Raw genomic sequence first — 15,931 nt, forward strand, 5'->3', positions numbered from 1 at the left:
TACTTTCTCTCGATAAAAACAGTAGTGCCAAGGTACTTTATTTGTTGTGTTCATACAAAAATATCTGAAAATATTAACAAAAAAAAAAAGAGGAGAAAACGACGTTTGAAAAAAACTCTCGTAGAAAAAAATAATCAAAAATTTGTTTGACATGGTTGCTTTGAAATGTTAATATCTCGAGATATACGCAATGCACTTTTCAGATAAAAGTCTTAAATGGATCCTGATAAGATTGTTGAACAGATATGTATATAAAATTACCAAAGTTTTTTCGAAAAATTAGAAATAAAAATAAAAAAGTTTTCACATTTGATTTTTAAAAAATCGAAAAAAAATTCAATATGGCTACCTTCAAACGCTTATAACACAAGAACGACGCAACTAATGTTAATGGTCATGGTCTTAAAATGTAGCTAAGAATATACAGATAATTTTTGGTTTTTTGTGAAAAAACAATTTTTTTGAATCCAACATGGATGCCATGGCCATATGAAAATTTTTGTTTGCATCCAACATGGATGTAATGGCCTTCCCACTTCGGAGTTAAAATAAAAAAAAACAAAAGCAACATTTTTGACAGACAGCTGCCAAAGTATATGTACAGTGGTGCCAAATGTTTGCATGGATTTCAAAAATCCCGATGTCGTTTTTTTGCACAAAATCTATATAGATAAACAAAAAAACGACATCGGGATTTTTGAAATCCATGCAAACATTTGGCACCACTGTACATATACTTTGGCAGCTGTCTGTCAAAAATGTTGCTTTTGTTTTTTTTTTTTATTTTAACTCCGAAGTGGGAAGGCCATTACATCCATGTTGTATGCAAACAAAAATTTTCATATGGCCATGGCATCCATGTTGGATTCAAAAAAATTGTTTTTTCACAAAAAACCATAAATTATCTGTATATTCTTAGCTACATTTTAAGACCATGACCATTAACATTAGTTGCGTCGTTCTTGTGTTATAACTTATAAGCGTTTGAAGGTAGCCATATTGAATTTTTTTTCGATTTTTTAAAAATCAAATGTGAAAACTTTTTTATTTTTATTTCTAATTTTTCGAAAAAAACTTTGGTATTTTATATACATATCTGTTCAACAATCTTATCAGGATCCATTTAAGACTTTTATCTGAAAATTGCATTGGGTATATCTCGAGATATTAACATTTCAATGCAACCATGTCAAACAAATTTTTGATTATTTTTTTCTATGAGAGTTTTTTTCAAACGTCGTTTTCTCCGCTTTTTTTTTTGTTAATATTAGGTGTGTTTTTTTGTTTATCTATATAGATTTTGTGCAAAAAAACGACATCGAGATTTTTGAAATCAAAACAATTTACGTGTTAAAAACAACAAAAACTTTATCTGTATAGATTTTTGAAAAATCCAGATAATTATCCAGATTTTACTTTCTCTCGATAAAAACAGTAGTGCCAAGGTAGTTTAATTGTTGTGTTCATACAGAAATATCTGAAAATATTAAACAAAAAAAAAAGCGGAGAAAACGAGGTTTGAAAAAAACTCTCATAGAAAAAAATAATCAAAAATTTGTTTGACATGGTTGCATTGAAATGTTAATATCTCGAGATATACGCAATGCACTTTTCAGATAAAAGTCTTAAATGGATCCTGATAAGACTGTTGAACAGATATGTATATAAAATTACCAAAGTTTTTTCGAAAAATTAGAAATAAAATTAAAAATGTTTTCACATTTGATTTTTAAAAAATCGAAAAAAATTCAATATGGCTACATTCAAACGCTTATAACACAAGAACGACGCAACTAATGTTAATGGTCATGGTCTTAAAATGTAGCTAAGAATATACAGATAATTTTTGGTTTTTTGTGAAAAAACAATTTTTTTGAATCCAACATGGATGCCATGGCCATATGAAAATTTTTGTTTGCATCCAACATGGATGTAATGGCCTTCCCACTTCGGAGTTAAAAAAAAAAAAAAACAAAAGCAACATTTTTGACAGACAGCTGCCAAAGTATATGTACAGTGGTGCCAAATGTTTGCATGGATTTCAAAAATCCCGATGTCGTTTTTTTGCACAAAATCTATATAGATAAACAAAAAAACACACCTATTTTCAGATATTTTTGTATGAACACAACAAATAAAGTACCTTGGCACTACTGTTTTTATCGAGAGAAAGTAAAATCTGGATAATTATCTGGATTTTTCAAAAATCTATACAGATAAAGTTTTTGTTGTTTTTAGCACGTAAATTGTTTTGATTTAAAAAATCTCGATGTCGTTTTTTTGCACAAAATCTATATAGATAAACAAAAAAACACACCTAATGCTATGAAAACTTAAAAAATGTGAATAAAACTGTATCTGTAAGAGAATTGTCGAGATAATTTCTCGATTGAACTGCCAAAATTTCTCACCAGTAAAAAGGATGCGAGAAAGTAAGATATTTAAAAAAAAAAACTGATAATCTTGCATTAAATGTGAAATCGTTACTACTGAAAAAGTGTTCACGTTTATTTATTTTTGTATCCCTTAAATTTTCAAAATAAAAAAAAGAATATTAAAGAAAAAATTTCATGCCCTAACCGTGACTTGAACTCGGTACCCTATTTTTCCAAATAGAGAAACGTATGGAATTTTTGTTTCACAATTATTCAGAAGATAAAAGTTGCTGATCCACGGATTAAATATTTGTACAACTGGCCCTAAGACCTATTCTTCTTTTGATAAAAGCCAATTATTTTGGAAAACGACATTCACATTAGATTCCATGAGACCCAGTGCAAAACCGCAATTTGTACAGCTGGGGCCCTATTATTAATTATCATCATTATTTTGGAAAACGACATTCACATTAGATTCCATGAGACCCAGTGCAAAACCGCAATTTGTACAGCTGGGGCCCTAGAGTTGTGTGTTGTAATTGTTAACTTTCTATAGATAAAACCTTCAAATGACTTGGTAGTCTGCGAACCGGTGTTTACATTCGATTTATTATACGTTTGACGTCATCAAAATAGCGGAAGTGCGTTCTTTTATTCGCCGATATGTTAACTATTAAGGCTTGGCCACACCGGAGGGTATGCGGTAGTGGTACGGGTAGCGGTAACGATATTTGTATGAAAAAAATTCAACATCTGAACGTTGATATGTCAGTTTGAAATTTTGTTCATACAAGTACCGTTACCTCTACCCATACCGCTACCGCATACCCTCCGGTGTGGCCAAGCCTTTAGCCGTTTTTTTACTATCCCATTTGATCCATATAGATCATTAATTAATACGTATTGAAAATTTTTCGTCTCGCATCAGCAGCGTACTAGGCTTAAAGCCTGGTACGCTGCTGATGCGAAACGAAAAATTTTCCAGTCTCCAAACTCGACAATGAAAATGCTAACGAAAAAATTATAATCGAGTATTCTGTCAAAGTGAAAATAAGAAAATTCAAAATTAAATTAAAATCAAGAAAAATCTACAGAAAATTCTAAAGCAAGAAGTAAATGAATTAGAAGTGAAAAATCCGTCAACACATGCTCTTTGGAGTCAAGTAAGTGACAAATGAGTGAAAACTCTCCAATTTTTCGCTAGAGCTGCGTACTGAAAAACGAAAAGCAAAACGAAATTTTTCGTTCAAGATTTCGTTATCGAATTTTTGTATGGAAAATTTCGTTTCGCATCAGCAGCGTACTAGGCTAAAAAGTTGAAATTTTCACAAAATCAAACAAAAACAATAACAACGATTTTTTTGACATAACAACCAAAGTTAACTTTATTTAATAAAAGAATGGGCCACGGGTGTGTGTACAATACCTTGTATTCTGTCACAGTACACATAAAAAGGTAATATATTACGAACTGACATTGGTCGCCAGATTGTCAAAACATGACACTTTGGCGACCAATGTCAGCTACCGAATTCTTAATTGTTTAAAATACCGACGAAAAACGCACAAAAACCGATAAACCACTCACACCACTAATTTTTAAACAATTATTTACCATTTCCCGCGATGAAACAGAAGAAAATTTGTTATTTTTCAATTTATAATATTTTTAAATGACATTTTAAAAATTAAAACAAAAACAAATTTCCTGTTTACTGCGATTGAAATATAAAAATTAAAGGCCGAACTGACAGATTGGTGCCCATTTTTGACAAACAAATTTTGACAACGTTCGGAATATATTACCTTATTATGTGTACTGTGGTATTCTGTATTATATCCCGATCTACTTGCGCATATCAACCAACAAGAAAATATGTCGAATGTAAACTCTGACTAACTGGGCTCAAATGAGCACAACTTTTCCCCATATTTTTCCAAGGAATTAACACTGGAAAATGGAAGTTTAATAATTGGAAACTGGAAAATCAAAGATCTCTTATTACTCCAAAATATTTTTGAATCGACTGTTTATTTTGATTTTCAATTTAACTTTAATGTTTATTTTTGAGAACTAATAATTTTGATAAACTATTTATTTCTTGGATATTTTTTTTTTAAACTTAAACTGTGTGCTTTGTGCAATGAAGAATTCAGAAAATGTATTTGATGTCACATTAGATGATGATATATGGAAGGATTCATTCGATCGCCTTCTTAACAAAAGATCGTAAGAACTTTTTCTCTTCATTCACTTTATTATTGAAATTATTTTATTATTTGTAATCATTTAAAGTAAAGTAACAATTTAAGTAGCATTTATCAAAACTTGATTACCAAACTCTGTAAAATGATTCGGCTTCGAGATTAGGGCCATTTAATAGGATGGACCCATTTGTTGTTTCTTCGGTTAATATCACAATAAATTGTATGCAACATATTCGATGTTCAGTTAAAGGTTTATTTCATTAATATTATTTTTTCGGAAGGGCCCTCTTCTAAATGCCCGCTTTCAAGTGTTGAATTTCCTTCACTAAGATGCTGTTCCATAAACTCGGACTGTTTTTCATCTTTCAATTGCTCTGACAGACTTTCTGCATATTCACGAGTAGTGTACAGATTCTCATCGTGGATTAGCCATATGGTTTAAGTTAGAAAGTCCCTCAAAAGACCCCGTCTGTTTCCTTCGTGAAGTTTGAAATCTCAAATGTTGGCCTTATAAAGTTGATTTACAATTTTCTCTCACATAATATTGAGTTCCAGGTGTAAGTAGTACTAAATAGTTCGCAGTACTTTATAATCCTTTAATTTGGAACAATTTCAGAGAAAAAACCTATGAATAACAACCTACTATTCTAGAGTGATTTTTCAATTTTGTGCAGGTTGTTAAAATCGGAACTTCTATGATAGGAACTGTCGCTTTTCTGTGATTCGTATTAGAGAACAATCTTGTTTACAATTTTTTTTTTTTTTTTATAAAACATCAAATCCTCCTCTTATTATCTTTTTTTTGTATGCTGATTTTGTCCTCCTAATGTATAATTGTTATCGATATAATCTTGCTTCAACAATGAACGCTTAAGCTTCTTTTCCAGTCATTGAAGTAGGTTCAATGAACTCTCTTAAAGCTTTTCTAAACTTTTCAACTTGGCAAGACTTCAGTTTCCGACTGACCAGATGCTCTCAAACTCTTTTCAGTCGCAAAGGTTAACTTAGAAAGAAGCGTTGACTTATTCAATTCCTCAGTTCATAATCTCCCTCAGGCGGACGACCGCGTTTAGATTTAGGACATTATTATATGAAGAGAATGAGAGTGTCGAGCCAATTTGCCAACGCGTTTCAAATTGATTTTTAAAATCAATTATTTTTGTATTTATGTTTTTTCTAAAGGTACCAGAGCATTCTTCATTTTAAAACTCTATCTAGCTATCCAATTTTTCGTAACTTGGCTTACATTTAAAGTGTCTTGCCTTGTAATTGATTTGCAATAGCAAAATAATTTTGACCAACATTTCTATTTTTAGAAGGTGAAGACGCTACCACAAAAAGGAGCGAAATAGTACAAGGAAACTTAAGATCACAACTAAACGCTTAAGGATTTCACAAAATAAAAAAAAAACTTTCTTTACTTTTAAGTACCAACTAAAATAACAAGAATGTATTACTAATTTTATTCACACTAGCCGACCCCGCACTCAAAATTCGAGTGCCAACTGTAACTTTTATTTATGCTCAAATAAGCACACTATATAAATCACTTTATTTACTACTAAGAATATGCAACACTTAATTTTTTTCGAAATTCGAGAATGTTTTCGAAGGTTCTCGTCTTTGCTTTTAGAAGTTTCCACTTCCAGAAAGGAGAGGGCGTGGTTCAGCACATTTGTTTTTGTTTTTTTCCTCAATTTTAATTTATTGTTTTTAGCTATTTCGGTAAAAAAAAATAAATAAAGTATATATTCTGCACATCTAGATAAAATTTCCTATCGTTCCGTATATAATTTATGCCCCTTCGGTTTTTTTGGGCCACGTATTTTGTACCACAAAATAAGTGTTTGCCGTTTTATTATATGATGATGATTTCATAATATAAAGTACACAATTTACTGAACCAACTGAAAATGGCAAAAAGCGTCTGCACTGAATGCAAAACTTTATTCTTGTTCTTATTGTTACTGTGATCTTACAGAGAAGATCACATGGTCCAAATAATCTTTCTCTCATCTCTAATTCTCTATCATATTTCGAAGAGAATTAGTTCGGCCATTCAAGAAATTCCACCGAATAAACAAAACAGACTTGTATGGGTTAGTAAAATGCTAGTCGGTTAGAATTTGTCAAGTGGCAGCGGTAATATAGCGTAGTGCATCTGCCTCCCAATATCTAGGTTGCTTGTTCAAGTTTTATACGGCAATTTTCAAAATTAATTGAAACTCCACCTCCAATATATAATCAAGCTAATTTACAGCCCGACCGAAAAAATTGCTTATAAAGTCGCTATTTCAGCCATTAAAGCCAAAAGTTCCTGGTTTGAAGAGTGGAAAAACTTAGCTAATATGTGTGCGCTGCCGTTTCATTTAACCTTAGAAAACTTGCCATCGTGGAAACCATATTTGGATGACCTGCTCGAACAGCTTCACTCAAAACACAGAGCTGATAGTATTGAACAGGCAAAGAGTCCACTACATAGGGAAACATATTCCAAGCTATCATATAATCTTGGTCAGGCGAATTATTTTAGCGACCATCTCACTGCAGAGAATATTCAAATGATCTTTCGAGCAAGAGGAGAACTGTTGCCGCTAAATTTCATTTCACACCGAAACGATCTACTGCTTCATTGCTCTATGTGTAACACCCGTGAAAGAGAAAATGTTGTTCACTTCCTAGCAAAATGTCTTATGTTGGCGGCAGATATGGCAGAAAAACTATCTAAACGAAGCAGAAGTAATATTAAATGGCGAAGACTGGCAGAAGTTAATTAAATTTGTGAAATATGCTTTAAATTACAGAAAAAAAAAATACACTCCGCGAAATAATTATAAGGACAAATTTATTTGATTCGTCTTAAGATATGTAAAGGATATTATTTTTTATTTCTTTTATGAATAAGGAGATATGTATATGGGGGATAGTTTCCCACCATTTGTTTTAATTTAATTCATTAGAATACAATAATACAGTTATTTTTTCCGGGTCTGGAGCGAAATAATTATAGGGACACATCTGATTTTTGCACTTAAAGTGAGGTTTAGCGAGATCAAATGTAAACAAAAGTATGCAAAACAGTTAGAAAACGAATTTAAACCCATTATGACCATTTCATAAGTTAAATTTTTCGGTTATTTTAAAATAAGGCGTGAAAAATCCTTGATCCAGGCAGAAATGGGCAAAATCGAGGCCTACCATGAATAGGGCTTGTGTAAATGGGAAAAACTGGAGGATTAGAAACGTCCGATTGTGTAATTGATAATTTAATTTACAAAGGTGACATGTATGTTTAACTAAAACGATCAGGGAGGAAGCCTTTGGTCGAAGAGAGAGCCAAAAGTGACAAAAAAATTAAGTATTTTTCGTAAGAATTTGACATTAAGAGAAATTTTCGAGAAAATGAAATTGGAAGTGAGAGTATGTTGAGTGCACTAAATAATGGAGGTGGACTAAGCCCATTCCTGTAAAGGTAAATGGTGAAAAACGGCGCTCTTACCGAGACATAAACTTGCCCGCCTTCGCCTCGGCAAAAAGCATAGGTTCTGGGATGAAAAATGGAAAAACCGTTAGGTACACCATCTAGGCTATCCAACTTAAACTTTCTCTCATTGATGAACTTAAAAGCTTTTCCATTTTTCATCCCAGAACCTATGCTTTTTGCCGAGGCGAAGGCGGGCAAGTTTATGTCTCGGTAAGAGCGCCGTTTTTCACCATTTACCTTCACAGGAATGGGCTTAGTCCACCTCCATTATTTAGTGCACTCAACATACTCTCACTTCCAATTTCATTTTCTCGAAAATTTCTCTTTATGTCAAATTCTTACGAAAAATACTTAATTTTTTTGTCACTTTTGGCTCTCTCTTCGACCAAAGGCTTCCTCCCTGATCGTTTTAGTTAAACATACATGTCACCTTTGTAAATTAAATTATCAATTACACAATCGGACGTTTCTAATCCTCCAGTTTTTCCCATTTACACAAGCCCTATTCATGGTAGGCCTCGATTTTGCCCATTTCTGCCTGGATCAAGGATTTTTCACGCCTTATTTTAAAATAACCGAAAAATTTAACTTATGAAATGGTCATAATGGGTTTAAATTCGTTTTCTAACTGTTTTGCATACTTTTGTTTACATTTGATCTCGCTAAACCTCACTTTTAGTGCAAAAATCAGATGTGTCCCTATAATTATTTCGCTCCAGACCCGGAAAAAATAACTGTATTATTGTATTCTAATGAATTAAATTAAAACAAATGGTGGGAAACTATCCCCCATATACATATCTCCTTATTCATAAAAGAAATAAAAAATAATATCCTTTACATATCTTAAGACGAATCAAATAAATTTGTCCTTATAATTATTTCGCGGAGTGTAATAAGAGAAGATTTTTTAAAAAAATGTAAAACTCAATTAACTTAAAATTATTCAATGTTTATTATTACAATAATTATAAGCTATCTTCTGGCTGACGGCCCTTATGGCCATGCCTCAAAAAGTATTTATAAATAATGTACATATATATATTTTGATATAAATAAATATTCTATTCTATATATTCTATTCTATATAATTGAATATAAAAAAAAAACAATTTAGCACCACTTAAAAGAGTCTGATGATCGGGTTGGTCCCCGTGAAGTTCAAGAAAGCTTCCCCCCTGATGAAAAATCAAGAACTAGTTAATTCACATGGATTGTAAATCTCAAAAAAAAAACAAGAATTTTTCTTCGTGATTTTTATTTTTTCATTGTCGAACAAAAAAAAATATCAGAAAAGGTTCAGAAGACCATAACGCATAAACCATGAGTTGCTTGCAGTGATCTGAAAGAATAGTTTTTTTTTTTTTTTTTAAATACCTATTTTTTTATGTAGAGATATAAAACATTTCATATACATATGTTAACCTTTTGTATAAAATTTTATTAGGGTCTGTTAAAAACTACGGTCTCTAACAACCTAAGCTATTTTGTGTACTTAAATTCTTAAAATTGAACCTTTTTACTGTTTCTTTTTCATTAAAATAGATTACTTCGAGAGCTAAATGTAATAAAAAATAATGTACGCATATCATTCAATAATGATAGCAGTGTTGAAGTATCAAGAGAAAATATATCTGGTTCAGAAAAAATAGAAGACAAACAATTACGTAGAAGAATATCTGGATCTATTTCAACACCTAAATTTATCCACAAAGCTTATGGACCTTTTGACTGCACCTTATCTCCCATATCTGCCTGGCGACTAACAAATGCAAATCCAAAAGATCAATGGAACTCAACATGTCAACTTAAGTCAACAATTTTGGATAGAGGTAACATAAATCTCATAATATACATAGACTTTAAAAACTTCTCATTTTGTATTTCAAAAAAAAAAAAAAAAAAAAAACAGTTACTGAATCTATTGATGATAATACACCTTCATCAACTAAAAGCTTATCGGCGAAATCCAATTCTATACCTATAGTCGATATAAACGAAGGCAACAAGACTAATACTGTGCCAGCAATTTTGATTGAAGATAAAACACCCTCATCAACCAAAAGCCTATCGAGGAGAACCAATTCTATACCGATAGTAGAAATAAACGAAGACAACAAAACTGACACCATTGCATCGATTTTGATTAAGGATAACACTCCTTTATCAACCAAAAGCCTCTCCACGAAAATCAATTCTATACCGAAAATAGATTTAAACGAAGGCAACGAGACTGATACATTTGCATCAATTTTGATTGAAAACACATGTGTGTCTAAAGTAGAAGACCTTCGAAATTTGAGTGTGGTACTGCCACCAGGAAAATGGCGTAGATCGCTCACGGTTTGGAAACGACTTAATCAACCCAAATGTAATCAAAATATTTTTTTTTATTTTTCTTAACGTGTTTTAAAGAAATATACCATTTTTCAGATGAATGTTTAGAAAGTTCCTTAACAAACAACACTGATCGTTTTACTCTCAACATTCGAAATTCACGAAAAACGTGCTCCCTTAATCGTAGAACAGCTTCAGTGATATCTCCTAGACGAAAAAGCGAACTTGAGTTGTTGAAAATATGCAAACAAACTACAGTTTTGTCTTTTTCAAGTCTTTATTCGAATACTGGTCTGCGAAATTGCAGAAAAATAGGAGAAGGTACATATGGAGAAGTGTTTGTCAATTCAGAAAAAAATAATGAACAGACTGTGATCAAGATAATACCCATCGAGGGAGAAATTAATATCAATGGAGAGCCTCAAAAGACTTTCGAAACTATTTTACCTGAAGTTTTGATTACAAGTGAGCTAAGTAAATTAAGGCAAACTAAAACATTTTCGTCATCAGGATTTGTTTTTCTCAAAAATGTAAAAAAGAATTAATTAAAAAAAACATTTATTTATAATACTAGTTTTCACTCTTAGGTACGTTATTTCCGTGGCAAATATCCAGACTATTTAATAGAATTATGGGATTTGTTTGAGCAAAATTATGGATCCGAGAATGATCATCCTGAAGTTTTCAAAGATGATCAGCTTTATATATCGCTGGAAATTGCTTTTGGTGGCAAAGATTTAGAAGGTTATGTTTTTAAAAACTCGGAACAAGCTTATTCAGCATTTTTGCAAGTAAGTAAATCATAAAAACTCTACATATAAATAAGTAATTTTTTTATGTGTTCTCGATAAACTCGAAAACAGCAGGGCCAATTTTTTTTTTTTTTTTTTTCAATTTTCTTTAGGATTCAATTTATATTCCATCGCTCCACTTAAAATTAAAATAATTTTAATAATTTTTATTATTTTAGTTATTTTTTCTTCGTTTATTTTCTTTAGGGTTACATATCCCATTGAGTATGGCAATTTTTCATAATACAAAATTCACTCCCTCCAAGCCCACATTGCTAATACATAAATTATGTATGTGTTTATTTTTGAGATGCAACTCCATCGAGTTTGTAGAAATTTGTAGGATTTTTTCATAAAGTAAATTTTATAAAGGTAAACAAAAATGTATATAAAATCGCCCACTACCACGTCCACTTTTCTCATAATAAATGTATCTCGGAAAGAGCTGCATCGATTTTAATGAAAGTAATTTTACAAAAATAGTTTTAAAAAAGAAAAAAAAAATGCTCTATTGTCACTCTCATTTTTATGATCTATCTTCTATCTGATTCTCGGAAAATACTACATCGATTTTGATAAAGTTTTAATGGTTTGTTCTTATAAGTTAATAAAACATCTTATAAGAATTTTAACTAAAATACGCTCTCTGCTGCGCCAAATGATAAAATTTAATTGAAAATCATTATTAAATTAGCATTTTGTTCAATATCTTGAAAGAAATTGGAGTAACCACCCTTAAGTTTTGTAGAATTCAAATTGCAATATCTTTCGTTCTAAGTTCAACTCTGAAAACGTTTATACCTTTTTGAAAACACAATAAAAGGGGAAGTTAAAAAAAAACCAGTGGACAGTGGGAACCTTCCCCTACAAATAAAATGCACAAAAAACTCCAAAATATGTATTTGGAAAATATGCAATTAAAATTGAGGTTTTTTAAGAAAATAATCTTCTCAAATTTGCGAGTAACAATGAAAAATGCGGTAAATCGAGCATAATTGTGGATAGTGTTAATTTTTTTTTACTAAATGTCATTCATTTTACATTTTCATATAAACTTTTCTTTAAAAAAAATTCGGTTTTTTTTTTCTTATAATACATACATAAGTAAGTCAAATCAAATTAGAACATTATTTTTGCGCGTCTCTGTTTTATTCGAATAAAGGAAAAAACTATACTGCTATTTTGAAAGGTAGGACATTATTATACATTTTGTAGCCTGAACTCGTAGGTATACCAACTAAATCTCTAAATAAAAATTGCTTCGCTTAATAATTACACTCAGTCACAAAAGTAAGTATACACCCCTAACTTTGTTTAACCAAGACCTCAAAAAAAAGAATCTAACACATTTTCGAAAAAAAATTAAATGTGGTTTTATTTCATTAATTATTGCCTACATATTTACAAAAAAAAATTGTCAAATAATCAATACTAAATGAAAAAGTGACAAAAAATTAAACACAGTACAAAATTTCGCATTACAAAAGTAAGTATACAGAGAAGAAAAAACTATGAAAATCGATGTTTAAAGTATAAATATCTAAATTTTTTTGGGAATTAATATATTTTAGGCTACCTTCTAGACTTGACGAGGTCAAACTCACTTGAAGGCATTGATTTTACTAGATTTTTTGCAACTTTTGGGCCGAATCTTTTCCACTCTTCCTAAAAGACTCGTTTCAGCTAATCCTTTGAATGCTTCCTTACTTTTCTCACCAAATGGTCTAACAGATGCTAAATAGTATACAAATCGAGGGACTGGGGGACGTTTGGATCTGGTTTTGAAAGTTTTTGATCAAAAATTCACTCAAAAATACCGAGTTTTGATTAGGGCCGTTACCTTTATTGAAGATAATCAATCCATCTTAGCCTAATTATTCGACACTCTGGTGCAGGTTTGTCTATAAAATATCTAAAAAACAATACCCATCCATTGTTTCCTCAAGAAGACCAAATAACCCACACCACAAGCTATAAGCAAAAACCCCCATACCATAAACGAATCACTGCCGTTTTTACCAGTACTACCTGCTTTTTGATGGGATTTTGTTACTTTTGTATCTTTCTCCAAATTTTACCAGGTCCATCTGAGCAGTACACTTCGTCTTATGTGTATATGAGTTATGGATGTGGCAATATTTCTAGCAAACCGATAAAAGAAGTAGATTCGAAAAGAAAGGAAGGTACTGTCAAAAACGTCAGTGATTCGTTTATGGTATGGGGGTTTTTGCTTATAGCTTGTGGTGTGGGTTATTTGGTCTTCTTGAGGAAACAATGGATGGGTATTGTTTTTTAGATATTTTATAGACAAACCTGCACCAGAGTGTCGAATAATTAGGCTAAGATGGATTGATTATCTTCAATAAAGGTAACGGCCCTAATCAAAACTCGGTATTTTTGAGTGAATTTTTGATCAAAAACTTTCAAAACCAGATCCAAACGTCCCCCAGTCCCTCGATTTGTATACTATTTAGCATCTGTTAGACCATTTGGTGAGAAAAGTAAGGAAGCATTCAAAGGATTAGCTGAAGCGAGTCTTTTAGGAAGAGTGGAAAAGATTCGGCCCAAAAGTTGCAAAAAATCTAGTAAAATCAATGCCTTCAAGTGAGTTTGACCTCGTCAAGTCTAGAAGGTAGCCTAAAATATATTAATTCCCAAAAAAATTTAGATATTTATACTTTTAACATCGATTTTCATAGTTTTTTCTTCTCCGTATACTTACTTTTGTAATGCGAAATTTTGTACTGTGTTTAATTTTTTGTCACTTTTTCATTTAGTATTGATTATTTGACAAATTTTTTTTTTGTAAATATGTAGGCAATGATTAATGAAATAAAACCACATTTAAATTTTTTTCGTAAATGTGTTAGACTCTTTTTTTTGAGGTCTTGGTTAAACAAAGTTAGGGGTGTATACTTACTTTTGTGACTGAGTGTATATTACAATAAACTCTAACATTATTTAACAATAAAATTAATGGCTCAAAATTTAAAAAAATAAGTAAATTGCTAAAGCCATTTAAGTAAGTTACTAAGCCAAAAAGAATACATATTTTTAACTTAGTAACTTACTAAATGGCTTCAGCAATTTGGTAAATCCTTTAAAATTTTGCGCTAATGTTTTTATATAATGATTTTTTGTATTTATACTTTATTTTATACTTTGAATGGCTATAAAAAGTACGCTCTAAATTTTTTCACTTTTGGTTTAAAATAGAATATTATTTACTCAATGGTTTCTAGATTTTTGGCATTTACTTTTTGGAATTATGACCTATGGCCATAGCGGTGCGCAATATGCAGCAAAAATACCAATTTTTGTAGTGCCCTTCAGTTGGTCTTTCAGCATCGTTTAGCCCATTACTTTTGGGAAACCCTGTATACAAATTTTCCAAAAAGAAACAAAATTGGTACTTTGACCCATCAGAACTTAAAGATGAATCATCGTAGAGAACCAGTTTAATGGCACATTTTATAGATGATTTTATTATGTACAAAATTTCATATTGATGATTTTATTACTTATAATGCATTTCTTATTTTAGGTTGCTTTCAGTTTGGCTGTAGCTGAAAAAGTTTTAGAATTTGAACATCGTGATTTACATGTTGGGAATATACTAATACAAACAACAAACGAAAAGACTGTTGAATGCACCCTTGACAAGAAAACAATACGTATCCCAACAAATGGCGTCAAAGCTACTATCATTGATTATACTCTATCAAGAATATTATTGAACAAGTGCAGTTTTTACAACGATCTTTCGGCAGATGAAGAATTATTTTGTGCCAAAGGCGACTATCAATATGACATCTATCGTTTAATGAAGGAAAGACTAAAGTGAGTATAATTAATATTCGTTATCGGTAAAAATCTTATAAATACCAGAAATTATCAAAAATACGATGTGTTGGGAATTCATTGGGAGCTATCAGTTATCTGAATCTTTTTTTCTTAGTGCTTTCAAAAAATTCTATTTAAGTTCAAAGATATTACAGAAATCTTATATATCTTTTTTTCAGTAATAACTGGCAAATATATGAACCTTACACGAACGTTCTGTGGTTACATTACCTTCTAATCAAACTAGTAGACTGTGGTAAATATAAAAATTTCAGATCAAAGCAACATAAGCTTCACATAGAACGACTGAAATTGATGAGAGATTCAATATTGAGTTGCAGCAGCGCATATGACTTTTCAACTAATTTACAGATTTAGACTATTTTGATATTATTTATTTTAAATGATTTTATTTACTTATGTGTACAATACAAATAATATACAAATATGCTGTCTTTAATATTTCTACATAATGATTATTTATAAGTAAAAAAAAATAACAACAAAAATAACTTAAATATGGGTGTTTTCATAAACGTCGGAAATCTGCGTCAGTCCAATCGTCTTTCTGCTTTGCTGCATTAATGAACACACCAATTTTGCAGAATGTTTGCAGGCCTGCGTTAGTACAATTTTCAGCAGGCACTGAGTGTTCATAAACGTCAGAAAAAAATATAAAAGAATTACCACAGAATGAGTTTTGTTTAAGCAAAAAAATATTTCGTTTTCAGTTCCCGAAAATATTGTTTTTAATAACGCGAAAAATTTGTAACCGTGTTACATTAGGGTGGCTAAAAAAAAATACTTTCTTCTAAAAAAAATAATTAAAACACCGAGTAGTTCACATTTAAAACAAATTATCTATTGAAAAAATATTTTTAATTAGGGTG

At 31.0% G+C, this 15,931-nt stretch overlaps 1 protein-coding gene across 2 annotated transcripts; it reads left to right on the forward strand.

Annotated features, from left to right (window-relative positions):
• The first annotated feature begins 3,441 nt into the window (after window positions 1-3,441).
• LOC129906440 (serine/threonine-protein kinase haspin homolog) lies at window positions 3,442-15,487 on the forward strand. Of its 2 annotated transcripts, none has more exons than XM_055982221.1 (7): window positions 3,442-3,541; window positions 9,616-9,902; window positions 9,983-10,441; window positions 10,504-10,937; window positions 10,995-11,198; window positions 14,743-15,038; window positions 15,221-15,487. In XM_055982221.1, exons 1-7 carry the CDS (start codon window positions 3,525-3,527, stop codon window positions 15,417-15,419), a joined length of 1,896 nt encoding a protein of 631 aa, XP_055838196.1. In that variant the 5' UTR covers window positions 3,442-3,524; the 3' UTR covers window positions 15,420-15,487. The 2 variants fall into 2 exon arrangements, with proteins under 2 accessions (XP_055838196.1, XP_055838195.1); XM_055982220.1 differs by lacking the exon at window positions 3,442-3,541 and adding an exon at window positions 4,401-4,608.
• Window positions 15,488-15,931: the final 444 nt, after the last annotated feature.

Source organism: Episyrphus balteatus, chromosome 1, assembly GCF_945859705.1.
Source record: "Episyrphus balteatus chromosome 1, idEpiBalt1.1, whole genome shotgun sequence".
Classification (NCBI taxonomy): domain Eukaryota; kingdom Metazoa; phylum Arthropoda; class Insecta; order Diptera; family Syrphidae; genus Episyrphus; species Episyrphus balteatus.

Bases quoted from the DNA above. Each gene is read 5' to 3' on its own strand.
- LOC129906440 (XM_055982220.1), top strand. From the start codon at position 4,523: ATGAAGAATTCAGAAAATGTATTTGATGTCACATTAGATGATGATATA. The intron at 10,442-10,503 runs GTAATCAAAATA...ACCATTTTTCAG, and splicing joins ACGACTTAATCAACCCAAAT to ATGAATGTTTAGAAAGTTCC. The intron at 10,938-10,994 runs GTAAAAAAGAAT...TTTCACTCTTAG, and splicing joins GATTTGTTTTTCTCAAAAAT to GTACGTTATTTCCGTGGCAA.